This window comes from Schistocerca cancellata, chromosome 2 (assembly GCF_023864275.1).
Source record: "Schistocerca cancellata isolate TAMUIC-IGC-003103 chromosome 2, iqSchCanc2.1, whole genome shotgun sequence".
Lineage (NCBI taxonomy): Eukaryota > Metazoa > Arthropoda > Insecta > Orthoptera > Acrididae > Schistocerca > Schistocerca cancellata.
This window is the reverse complement of record NC_064627.1, coordinates 204,924,129-204,938,412: the sequence shown is the minus strand read 5'-3', so window position 1 is coordinate 204,938,412 and position 14,284 is coordinate 204,924,129. Positions and strand designations below refer to the sequence as shown.

Genomic DNA, 14,284 nt, shown 5'->3' with positions numbered 1-14,284 from the left:
ACTTAGCTTTACCACACATTTATTATACAGCAACCGCTAATTTGTTGGTGTTGGCAATAATAATAATAATAATAATAATAATAATAATATATAGAATACGAAGACACAAATACAGACATTAGACCATTCTTGCATAGACCGCCAAATAACCCACAAGTCGAAACAACAATAAAAACTATCAACACAATCATACACAACAAAATAAATGAAAACACAACTATGGAAGAGTTACAACTACTGGTTTATATAGGAGCACTCACTACACTAAATATACACACTAGGCAGAGATTAGAACCAACCAACACACAGAAGAAACCCACAAAACCAGCATGGCAACACAGTCTACAGATCAGAATAGAAAAACTGAGAAGAGACATCGGACAGCTAACACAATTTATAAGAAATGAAATATCAGACAAAAAACGAAAAAGGTTAGGTAAAATCTCACAACAAGAAGCAATAGAGCAATTAGATGAAAAGAAGCAGAAATTATAAGCATTGGCCAAACGACTTTGAAGATACAAAAAAAGTGAAAATAGAAGGAAACAAAACCAAACATTTAACACAAATCAAGAGATTTTACCAAACAATAGATAACACACACATTAAAATAGACAATCCACCAAACATAACAGACATGGAACACTTCTGGAGCAACATATGGTCAAACCCGGTACAACGTAACAGGCATGCACGGTGGATACAAGCAGAAACAGACACATACAAGATGATACCACAAATGCCTGAAATGATAGTTTTGCAACATGAAGTCACCCGAGCAATTAATTCTACACAGAATTGGAAAGCCCCTGGAAATGATAAAATAGCAAATTACTGGCTAAAGAAGTTCACCTCAACACATTCACATCTAACTAAATTATTTAACAGTTACATTGCAGACCCATACACATTCCCTGATACACCTGCACACGGAATAACCTATCTGAAACCTTAAGATCAAGTAGACACAGCAAACCCAGCTAAATATCGCCCCATAACATGCCTACCAACAATATAGAAAATATTAACTTCAGTCATCACACAGAAATTAATGACACATACAACACAGAACAAAATTATAAATGAAGAACAAAAAGGCTGCTGCAAAGGAGCACGAGGATGTAAAGAGCAACTGATAATAGATACAGAGGTGACATATCAAGCTAAAACTAAACAAAGGTCCCTACACTACACATACATTGATTACCAAAAAGCCTTTGATAGTGTACCCCACTCATGGTTACTACAGATATTGGAAATATACAAAGTAGATCCTAAATTGATACAGTTTCTAAACATAGTAATGAAAAATTGGAAAACCACACTTAATAGCCAAACAAATTCAGATAACATCACATCACAGCCAATACAGATTAAGTGTGGAATATACCAAGGAGACTCATTAAGTCCTTTCTGGTTCTGTCTTGCTCTGAACCCACTATCCAACATGCTAAATAATACAAATTATGGATACAATATTACTGGAACATACCCACACAAAATCACACATTTGCTATACATGGATGATCTAAAACTACTGGCAGCAACAAATCAACAACTCAACCAATTACTAAAGATAACAGAAGTACTCAGCAATGATATAAATATGGCTTTTGGAACAGACAAATGTAAGAAAAATAGCATAGTCAAGGGAAAACACACTAAACAAGAAGATTACATATTGAATAACCACAGTGACTCCATAGAAGCGATGGAAAAAACAGATGCCTATAAATATCTAGGATACAGACAAAAAATAGGAATAGATCATACAAATATTAAAGAAGAACTAAAAGAAAAATATAGACGAAGACTAACATAAGTACTGAAAACAGAATTGACAGCAAGAAACAAGACAAAAGCTATAAATACTAATGCTATACCAATATTGACCTACTCATTTGGAGTAGTGAAATGGAGTAACACAGACCTAGAAGCACTCAATACACTTACATGATCACAATGCCACAAATATAGAATACATCACATACATTCAGCAACAGAAAGATTCACATTAAGCAGAAAGGAAGGTGGAAGGGGATTTATAGATATAAAAAAACCTACATTATGGACAGGTAGACAATTTAAGAAAATTCTTTCTAGAATGAGCAGAAACTAGCAAAATACACAAAGCAATCACTCATATAAATACATCACCTACACCATTGCAATTTCATAACCACTTCTACAATCCTTTAGATCACATAACATCAACAGATACAAAGAAAGTAAATTGGAAAAAGAAAACACTACATGGCAAGCACCCGTATCATCTAACACAGCCACACATTGATCAAGACGCATCCAACACATGGCTAAGAAAAGGCAATATATACAGGGAGATGGAAGGATTCACGATTGCAATACAGGATCAAACAATAAACACCAGATATTACAGCAAGCATATTATTAAAGATCCTTATTAAAGATCCCAATACCACAACAGATAAATGCAGACTTTGCAAACAACAAATAGAAACAGTAGATCACATCACAAGCGGATGTACAATACTAGCAAATACAGAATACCCCAGAAGACATGACAATGTAGCAAAAATAATACAACAACTTGCCATAAAACATAAACTAATAAAACAACACGTTCCCACATACAAGTACACACCACAAAATGTACTGGAGAATGATGAATACAAATTATACTGGAACAGAACGATTATAACAGATAAAACGACACCACATAACAAACCTGATATCATACTCACCAATAAAAAGAAGAAAGTAACACAACTAATCGAAATATCCATACCCAATACAACAAGTATACAAAAGAAAACAGGAGAAAAAATTGAAAAATACATCCAACTGGCTGAGGAAGTCGAGGACATGTGGCATCAGGATAAAGTTGACATACCAATTATACTATCAACTACAGGAGTCATACCACACAATATCCACCAGTACATCAATGCAATACAGCTACATCCAAACTTATATATACAATTACAAAAATCCAAAATTATTGATACATGTTCAATTACCCGAAAGTTCCTAAATGCAATATAACATATACTGTACAGTTAAAAGGAAGTGACGCTTGATTAAGGTCCGCGTCACTTTCCATTTTTAACCAGAAATAACATCTGAGAAAAGGATAACAATGGTATAAGTTAACAGACCAGGTGATAATTTTTATGTTTCACCCCAACTGTAGATATGAATTTCTCGGGGGGAATTTCCAATTTCGAGGGGGGGGGGGAACTTTCCCCCCTGGGCCACCCCCTGAATTCATCACTGCTGCTAGTATTTGCCATGCACATACTTTTAAGAACTAAAAGAAAATGTAAGGTATCTTTAAGAATTGAAATGTTTCATATTTTACTCAACAGTGTAGAAAACTTTCAGCCAATATTTTGTCACTGTTTTGAACTTGTTAATTTGTCAATATAAGAATACGTATATCGAGATTGATTAATTATTTATTGGTCCAGTCCCAGGAATATCGAGTCTCAACCCCTGGTTCAGTGATGTTTGATATGTGAGATCCTCTTTCATACTCATTCTAATTGATCATAGTTAGCAAAAGGATACAAATTATATTTGACTCTGCAGAGTCATTCTATCTTCAATAGTATATTTTGAGGGTATGCCGGCATCAGAAGCAATATCTTTTGCCGCAAGCTACTTTAGGTTTCATGTGCACATGTATGCATGATCAAAATTTTCTCGACACACCATTAATCAAATTTTTCATGAAACAAATGCTCTAAATTCTCTATTAATGTGGTAATACTGAATTCAACATTTGTTGCTTATGGGCTTAAGTCCAGATTATAGGGGATAATTATTGATGAACTTACTTGCATGACGCTCAATTCCCTTTATACTTAAAGAAAGGGTGTTCTGCTTAGGCTTGTGTCTAACATTGATATGAACATCCAAGGTCTCCATCACACTATTTATTTTTTCTAGATCCACAATAACATCTTCAGGCAAGTCAAACATCAGCAACAAAGGAAGTGATCCCTGAAACAATTAATGTGTAAATAAAATTATTCTGAGTTAAACTGCAACATTATTACACTATTTTATTTTATAGAAAAAATTAACTGTACAAAATACTTCATTTATTGATTGTAATATTTGATGACATGTGATAATTACGTCCTTATGCTGGAAAAAGATGATACTTGGCTTTTATTGTTACATTGGTACAATGAAACAATCAAGTCTTCATAAATACTCTTGTACCATAACTATATGTACTGCTGCCAACCAATTTAACACCCACTCAAAGATCAAACTTTGCATGTCATGTCAAACAGATTGAGAACAGCTTTCATGGGTTGGCCACTGGATCATGTTGTGCAAATTCCACAGTACTTCCTCAGAGCAACTGTCCTCAGAGCAACAGACCCATCATAACATTGGTCTAGTACAGTCTTTATTGAGACATGTCTGGCTACTCTGCTAGTTAACGCATCATACAGCACACGTGCAGGAAAGCCACTCTGATTTTCGGCAGAGGGCATTTGAGTATGTCACCATCTATCTGCAGATCATTGTGCACGTCTTATTTCCATGCCCATGCTTTCTTCGAACACTTGCTCTAGAAACAGGGTGTCAATGTGCCAATACCATCAGTCGTACTTAGCCACCTGCAAGGTTGAACCATCTGAAGATGTTTGACAGTTACTCCAAGGAAATATTGGGGAATTTGCACAACATGAGCCAGTGGCAAACCTGTGAGGACTGTTTACAACATATCCACTGGGAAAGCTTGACGAATCACATGAGATTGAGATAAAATTATATGAATGGATTTGGCAGCCATATTCACAATCCGCTCAATTGTTATCAATTAAGTATTATTCCAAGAAATCTCTTTCCACAGTTACATACTCCTTTGAAAGCTCATGCACGAGAGTTTTCATCACAGCTGACTGACTAAAATTATACCGTAAATTTTAACTGTGAATATGGTAGGCCTGGTCAAACACTGCCTGTAGCATGCAGGTGTCGCCTTGCAGCCCAAAATGGCTCTGAGCACTATCCGACTTCTGAGGTCATCAGTCCCCTAGAACTTAGAACTACTTAAACCTAACTAACCTAAGGACATCACACACATCCATGCCCGAGGCAGGATTCAAACCTGTGACCATAGCGGTTTCGCAGTTCCAGACTGTAGCGGCTAGAACTGCTCGGCCACAATGGCCAGCGCCTTGCAGCCCAGCCCAAATTGTTTTGCCAGTAATGGAATATAACAGCAGATGTTTCTTTAAATGAACCTTAAAAATTCATTTGGGGACTACCTGACTCCACTTATTTCCATATAAGGCGCAACATCTGAATTAATATTAAGTATTTCAAATTCAAAGGAGGATGCCACTTCACTGATAATGATCACCTAATTGCTATCTGCTAGAGTTTAACTAGAAAGGCACAGTGGCTTTTCAACATGCAGTTATTTACTTTGCCTCCTCATGTTTACATGGGATAGTCAAACAAACATTCAAAGCCAGAAAACCAAACAATGCTCTAAGCTTAAGATGAAGTATATCCAACTGTCCCAATTTTAGAGTTTTGAGATGCAAGAACGAGCACAATGGAGGAAATGAATTCTGACTGCAGGTGACTTGCTTAAGATGAATACCTATGAAAGGTTTTCACAACATAGAAATTGGTACTCTAGACATTATTGCAACAATATTGCAAGCAAAACGTTTTCTGCAGTCTTTATGCTTTTGGATGAAAAAGTCTACTGGAGCCTTGAATAAATGAGGAGGCAATGGAAATTTTCTTCAGAGGTTAAGATTAAGGACATGCAGATTCAAAGAATAGATGGACCATCAAATGTTGATACAGTGACAGGTCATGAACACGGCTGCAACATAATTTAGAATGGAGAAATTATTTCCTCTTCATTCATTACTGTACTGTCTAAAGTGATAATTTATGGAGCTGATAGACCATTTGTTAAAAATCTGCCTCCAATCACTGTTACAATTTTAACAAAAAATTATTTCTGAACACTGTTAAGTTGGTTTTAGTACATTTTGTGGTTATTGAAACTATGCATATAAAATGCATTTATATACCTAATTTCAAATTACAAAATGAAACAAACCACTGCTAGTGTAAAATCTTAAGTGACAGACCTACCATTAATTTCTAGTACTTACCATTAGCTGCTGCCTGGCTTTGTAAACATTATGTATTGTTCCAGTTATGTTTACACTGCTTTTCTTCAGACTAGGAATGCCAGGATCACCAGCATCAGGGAAAAGTATTTGTGTCCCAGTTCGTTGCATTATGAGCTTTAAGTTTTCTCTGTTCTTTCCCAAAACAATTGGGTGATGCTGAGGTGATATTTCAATTGTCATCTGCATTACTACTTGCTCCTGAAATGTAGGGTTTGTATTTTGTGATTAGTGAGTAATCAAACATTTGAGAGAATTTTGTTTATGTTTAAGTACTGACCACTGCTCCTCTAAAGAGATGCGACACCAAAAGAAGTGTCGCTTCCTTTACTTGAGCCACTTCCCATTCACAGCCTTTCACCATAACCAAGGTCGCATTAAGTCGAGCTCTTGTACGGAAAGTCACCTGTACATTGTACTTATGCTGCAGCTGTTGTACATAAGCTGAGGCTGGGTCCCAGTGTGCAAGCTCCACTACAGGTAATTCAAAACTAAAGATAAGTGGTGTCAGCATCTGTCAAAGGATGAACATTTACAGATAAATAACACATTGTGAAAAAGTCTGGTATCAAGACTGCATCAAGGTTAATTACACTATTTTGTCTAAAAAGTGCCACCACTTTAGAAAAGGAAGGATGTTCTAGACCAAAAAATCAGGAAGTCTGACAAATTATTGTTAAAGTAACTACCCTAACGTATGCCTCAGGTAACTCTCGGAAACCACAGGAAACTAAAATTTGTGTGCCTGGATGGGGATTTCAAACTCAGTCTTCACAAATTTAAGATGGCTGTCTTTACTATTGTACCTCATTCTGTACCCATACAAAATATCAGTCATGAACAGCTATTCATTTTTGACAACCTGTGTTGCAACATTTCTATTACAAAACACCAAATGGACTTAACAGTAGGTATGGCTACACACACTGGGTGGGCTAAAGTAAATTTATTCTAACATGGGAGAGATTGTCCAGTAGATCTTGTTTCCACATAGGGAACTAAGAACAATGGATGCCAACATTGATCTAGTGCCATGATGGTCAAAGTTCCAGTAGTATCTGTAGACATGGAGTAAAATACATTTGTCAGCTTCTGCTTGCCTGTATGTTGAATACTTCAGTTAATTTTGGCTCATTTTGTATAGTAAACATCTCTCTACTTCTGTATGTCAGTATACTTACTTCATGCTCTGTGCTGTGTGCTACAGTAATATTTTTGCCTTCTTGTATCTTATTGCATTTGTCCACTTATGTTTTAGATTTAAACTCCAATCACGACAATGGTTTTTCTTTCATTACCAGTGGAACTAGTGCTCAGAATATATTCCTGCATTTGATGGACACTTATTAGCTCACATTCATCTTGTAATCTCAGAACCATTGCTGTGTCTTATCCGTGGTTAATTTCATTTATGTAATTTGCACTCTGTCTGTAAAACTGGTTATTACTGATTTGTACAGTGGTGACAGCAGTTATTATTCCAAAGATATTTGATACTATTTCATAGATATTAACTTATTTCATTAACAATGAAGGCTTTAGTAGTTTTATCAGCACTACATTTTATTGTACTTAAAAAATTTAACAGATTGGTGTAGACAGCCAGTAGCAAGTGTGCACAATTTTATAAATTTAAAATAGTTCTTAGTGACCATCTGATCGAGTTATTTAATGAAGTGAATATCAGCAAATAAATTCACAGTGGTCTGCCATTTATGTAAGCTGATGTAGTGTACTAACTACTCTGCTGACAAAGCAACACACCTGTATTACAGTACAAGGACATTCTGACTCGTAGTGCCAACCATCATTTAACATGAACTCAGCAACACAAAAATGACTTGCTGATAAACATTTAAGTGTCACTTTCGCAGTAACCTTTTAAGTAATTATTTTTTTAGGTGTTATAGAGTGCCAGTCATATGGTGAACAGTTACAAGAAACTTATGCAGCAGAATGAACAGGAGTCTTAAGAGATTCCTGAGATAGATATAAAGGATGGCCTCCAGCTGATGAATAGCCTGAACATTAGATCAAGAGGATGTTACAAAACAACTATTTTTATTTAGAAATAGAAACAGCAATCAGTTATACCACTGGTTCATATAATAAACTGTTTTCCATAAATACATACTCCACAGTAACTTAAAGGTGACAATTGTCAAGCTTTTATTTGAATGGAGATATTGTAAATTTCTTAAACCTATAGAACTGTTGCTCCAATTTCAATTTCAGTATACTTTTTGAAAAATTATTGTCAAACACATGCTGGATCATAATGTTGAAGATACATTAAGTTATTTTCATCATGATTTAAGTAGATAGAACCATGTCAGCAGTAGTGAAATTATTATATGAGACTGTAATAAAAATTAAAGCAAGCACATATCCAAAATCTTTTAGAGCATTCAAAAGACTGTCAGTGTAATCATGGCATACTGCTGTCAAAGCTTGCAAATGACAATCTTAATGGAAATCATGTGACTAGTAAGAGTCATTTGACAGACAAAAATGGAACCACTCTTGTATGCTGATGGTACATCTGACCTTCACGAAGTGCGAAGGATAGTCTGAAGACATATGTTTTATGTTTTATCATTATGACTGGAAATGCAACATCCATGTACGAAACTATTAAAATAGTAACAGAAGACAAAATATACAAGCAGCAGTATGGAGTTTCACAGTTATAGCACAAAGAGTAATGAATATTTCCACTTAGATTGCAGAAGGTAAATATGAATGTACATAATGGAATTTATTGGTAATTGCTTGAATAAATGGAAAACTCGATTGTAAAGAATATTTGAAAGAACTTTGAAGGTAATTTATGAATCTGTGCATAATCCTGGGTGAACTTTAACTGATACAAATATCAACAGACCTTTAGTATCAATACGTTTAAGATCAATAAATATAATTTGTGCCGTGTACTGCTTCCCATTAATTCCATTTTATTTTATCTTGATTGTGACAATGTCAGTGCAGGAACACTCCTCTGGATACTGCGTAAATCATTGTCTGCACTGAACTTCTCGATGCTGGATCTCTGTGGCAAGTTGTTCTGTTTACGGTGTGAATAAATATTGCTTTTCAAATAACTTTTTATAAATTTTTTAATGACCAGTTGAAATACACATTTTAACAATGCCAGTATGATTGATCCAAGCATACATCCATACTCTACCACTTTTCAAAACAAAAGGGTGAAGATACATGAATTAATAAATTTAGCAGGATATTTCTTACTTCATTTCATATAGATATTTAACAACGCATCAAAACATTATCGTTGCCACAAAACAACTAATTTATCTTTTGGTGGTTTTTATAATTCATTCAGTTTACATATAGCTTATATATAAAAGAATGAAAAAATAATAATTCAATAAAATTGCCCCCACTGTGCACTGACACCATATGGAGGTGCACAGGGTCTAAGCTTATTTTCCTTTTTGGGGGTTGATAATCCAGTATGGGCATAGCCTTTACTTTTGGCCATTTGAGTTGTCCTGAATGGTTATCAATTTATATGGGCCATGTCAGCTTCTTTTAAGACATACATATGTATTTTCTCTCTCCTGACAAAGTGCTTGCTGTAACCATGTAGTCCCATTGTTGTCAGTCAGCATCTGCACAATGTTTAGCTTGCAAAGTGTGCACATGCAGTCTTACTTCCATTGTTGCCACACTGTTCTCGTACTGAACACATGAATACAGAGTATTCACATCATGCATTTACAGAGCTTTCACTGCACAAACTTGTGAAGCTTGTGTTCAGCAGTAAGATCCTTTGAGAGATCTTCAATATGGTGACAACTGGTTTCCCTATGACTGGCCTGTGGAATTTATTTCACCTTGTTTCTCTCACTTATTCCATGGGGAGACCAGCTGTAGATCCAACGTTTGTCAACAAGGTCAGTTCCTTGCTGCTTTTATGAGATCATTGAGCACAGGAAATTCACGTTACATGAAGTATTGCCGATTTTAGTTTACCAAGCACACACCCACATATTGGTTTAACAGATGTACACTTAACACTTTGCAGCGAGGTATAGTATGTTGTTGTGTTTTATTTTTGAGTGTCTTTCATACAGTTGCATTACATGGAGTTTCTGTAGTGTCCTTTCCACTTAATGTAATAAAATACCAATACAATTATGAAATACCCTTTTCCTGTTCATTTGCTTACCTACCATTATCATCACTCTTGTGTCATTCCATGTCAATTCAACGCAGTAATGTAATGTTTTCAACCTGACCATCTTGGATTTCTTTCAAATTGGTGCTTTTAATGACCCAGATAAGAGATGGAAAAATACGAATTTGCAGGTATGTGTTGCAACTGTGAAGGAAGTTATAGGTCTGCAAAGTTTGGAATTAGTGTGAAATTTACATTTGTCTGTCACAACATAAATGACTAATTCTGGTTCTAATTCAGCTACAGCAATGAAAATGTTACCATTGGAAAACTAACAAATAGACTTTTACATTGATATGCTACATGGCAAGTTTATGAGAATTTTCATACTAAAGGAAATTGACCTTAACCATTGACCTTTAATATCTCAAAACACCCTATCTTCAATTTTTTTAAAAAAAAGAATTTACTTAATTGCTCCAGTATGTTACTATAAACATGGTAACTACGAAGATGGCACACCGAAGGCATCACGCACAAAAAATTATTTTGTCAGCATCAATACACTACCGAAATGAAGAATGTAGCGCACACATACCCTTATATGAAACAAATGATAAAGTACAACCCGTAAGTAATATTGTACAAAAATATGGTTTACATTATTACAGTGGTATTATGAATTATTTATGTTACATTACATTATTTACATTAGAGTTGTAATGAAAAGGCAATGAAAAGTTATTAGATCTTTCCTCACAATTCGCCAACTAAATTTTTAATGTTCGCCAGATCTGATGCAGGATGATTGTATGTCCTTCCAGTTGGTGTCACTGGATTCACACTTGTGATAATGCCACATTTTCTTATGACAAGTGTCTGGTTTGGCAGGAAACACAAATGATGGAGATGGTCCACGTGGATGAAAGAAGTTGGCCTTTACTTCATCTGCTTCTTCACATGTTTGTAAGACATATGCAACCCACCTGTGACTGTCATGCATACAGGCAACAAATCCATGTATATTTGTTAACATCATTTCATAGAAATCACTGACTCTTCTCTGCTGACTAAAGAAGCAGTATTACATAAAGAAGCTTATGGGTATCTGGAATTGTCCTTGTATTTTTGAAACATCTTTTCAGCTTGCCCGTCTCTTCAAGATGCGAGACTGATGTATAACGGAAGACACAAGAAGAAATATTTTCCTTACACCACTCAAAGAACTGTCGTGATGTCAAAATGATTTTCGTAAGGTCACTTAAGGCTGGCAAGTCTTGCTAATCTCTACAGTCCCTGCTACCCCATCACAAGGTCCTTTACCAGGTGCTATAGGAAAAAATGCCATTCTGCTGTAACATCAAAATAATCTTGATGGTAGGACAGATTCATTATTAAGTTCTTTCTGGTTTTGTATTGGGCAGAACATCCATCCAAGAAGTAATAAATGTGCTTTGGATTTGAAAACTAACATTTTAAGAAATTTATGAAATTTGTCTGGAAAGAATAAACACACACTGCATCATGCTGAAGGCAGTCAGATATTTCCACATATGATACATGTCATATTTCATTAGTGCTTGAGTCTCTGCAGTAAGCTACAAATGAGTGAATTGTAGCCTGTGAATTATTCCAGTGAAATCTTTGTACCTCATCCTGAATGGTGAAGGATTAATTTTCTGCAAAGTCACAAAGAACAAGAAACTCATTTACTTTGATACCTTCTTTAGTGATTTTACAGAAATGTGACAGACAATCATGCACACACAACAATTTTCTCACATAATCTCTTACCTGGCTTTGGTGTCACTAATATACAATGTTCTGCTGCTAACTGTTTTGCTCCCTGTACCATGTAATCTGAAGCAGAAAATTCTTTCATAGTTTTCCTTATACTCAAACTCTTTGGAAGTACAGTTAGAATTTGTGTTTTGTCACACATGCGGTCTGAATTATGAAACTTGTCTTTCAGCTGGGCGATTCATTTTCACTCGTCTTTCCAGTTGCGTCACAAGTATGCTCAAACACAGAGGCTTTTTTCTGTTTTGATTTTGGTACTTTTTCTCACTCTGAAGTCTCTTTGGTCACAAGAGATTCACCTAAATACTGAAGGCTACTATTTAAAGTGTCTAGTACCAGATCTGCTGCTACTTCATCTTCACTTAAATCTTCTCTGGAAGTACGTGGCACAACTGAGGCAACATCTGCAGTGATTGTTGAGTTTTGCAATATTTTTTTCTACATTTACCACAAATTTTTTCACCTAAAAATACATTAGGATATTTGTTTATCATCCACTCCTGAACATTCCTTAATTTATTCTTCACTCTTGCATGACCTTCTTCCCTAAATGGACTGCAACAATACAATTTTGACATGAAATCCATATTTCACTAAATATTACTTTATGACATTTACACTGCACTTTTTAAAACAAGCCACAGCTGTAAAACATACAACACAAAATTTGCATAATATATAGAGATCAGTGGACTAATGGTGACTAGTTGAAATAAGAGTGTCTCCGATTGGCTGTTCACTAAAACAGGATAATGCTGATTGGTTGAAATGAACGTGTGTATCGTTAGCTGTTCACAGCTAGAAATATTAAAGAACTGGTCTGAATAGAAGTAGCTACTATTGGCAGGTGTTCTAGAAAAAACTGGATGCATAGCTGCTTACTGCACGTTGATGGTGTACTTCAGTTGACAAAATAATTTTTTGTGCACAATGCCTTTGGTGTGCCATCTTCATATTTATCATATTTATAGTAACATACTGGAGAAATTAAATATATTAAAAAAAATGAAGATGAGGTGTTTTGAGATATTCAAGGTCAAGATAAAGGTCAATGACCTTTAGTATGAAAATTCTCAGAAACCTGCCATGTGGCATATCAATGTAAAGGTCTATTCGTTAGCTTTCCAATGGTACCATTTTCATTGCTGTAACTGAATTATAAACAGAATTACAGTCATTTATGTTGTGATGTACACATGTAAATTTTGCACAAATTCCAAACTTTCCAGACCTTAACTTTCTTCACAGTTTTAGAACACATTTGCAAATTGGTATTTTTCCATCTCTTATCTGGGTCATTGAATGCACAAAATCTGAAAGAAATCTGAGAGAGTCAGGTTGAGAGGTGCGTCAAACTGACATGGAAAGACCCTCATATATTACAGTCTAACATATTGTCTCCCTTTTCATATGTAGTGTCATTGCTTGTCATTTTGTTTTCGTTTTTGTTACATTATTCAATTCCAGTTATACGAGTACACGTTTTGCTCTTGTTTGGTTATTCATGCTTCATATAACATTCGTACAGTAATAGATGCTGTTTTCATTTATGGCATGTATTGAGATACATTTCATTTCAGTTCACAATGACTATGTTGGAACATGTTTATTAGTTCAAAAGAATCAAAGAAGTAAACAATAGTCACTATGATAGATACTACGCACTGCTCAGGTAACTATGCATGGTGTCACCTCTCTGGCATTCTCCAGGAAGGATCTACACACTTCAGGGTTGTGGAAATTTTACAGAAAGGAATTTGTGCACTCAGTTATGTCTAGTTGATAGACATAACTGACCCCCAAGAACAACATATCTTGTTCCCAGAATGAAATTTTCACTCTGCAGCAGAGTGTGCACTGATATGAAACTTCGTGGCAGATTATAGCCATGTGCTGGACCGAAACTCAAACTCGGGACCTTTGCCTTTCACAGGCAAGTGCTCTACCATATGAGCTACACAATCCCAAATCACGACGTGTCCTCACAGCTTCAATTCTGCCAAAAGCTCTTCTGTGAAATTGGGAAGGTAGGAGACTAGGTACTGGCAGAATTGAAGCTGTGAGGACGTGTCTTGAGTCATGTTTGGGTACCTCATATGGTAGAGCACTTGCCCGTGAAAGGCGAAGGTCCCAAGTTAGAGTCTCGGTCTGGCACCCAGTTTTAATCTCCCATGAAGTTTCAAAA

General features: G+C 35.6%; 1 protein-coding gene across 1 annotated transcript in view; it reads right to left on the bottom strand.

Moving 5' to 3' along the window:
* Positions 1-14,284, bottom strand: part of LOC126152458 (protein bicaudal C homolog 1) — a 310,606-nt gene that overhangs the window by 56,489 nt on the left and 239,833 nt on the right. The window contains exons 6-8 of the mRNA XM_049916007.1: positions 6,439-6,672; positions 6,141-6,359; positions 3,819-3,984 (exon numbers count right to left, since the gene is read on the bottom strand). Of these exons, the coding sequence (XP_049771964.1) occupies positions 3,819-3,984; positions 6,141-6,359; positions 6,439-6,672 (619 nt within the window). The remainder of the gene's footprint in view (positions 1-3,818; positions 3,985-6,140; positions 6,360-6,438; positions 6,673-14,284) is intronic.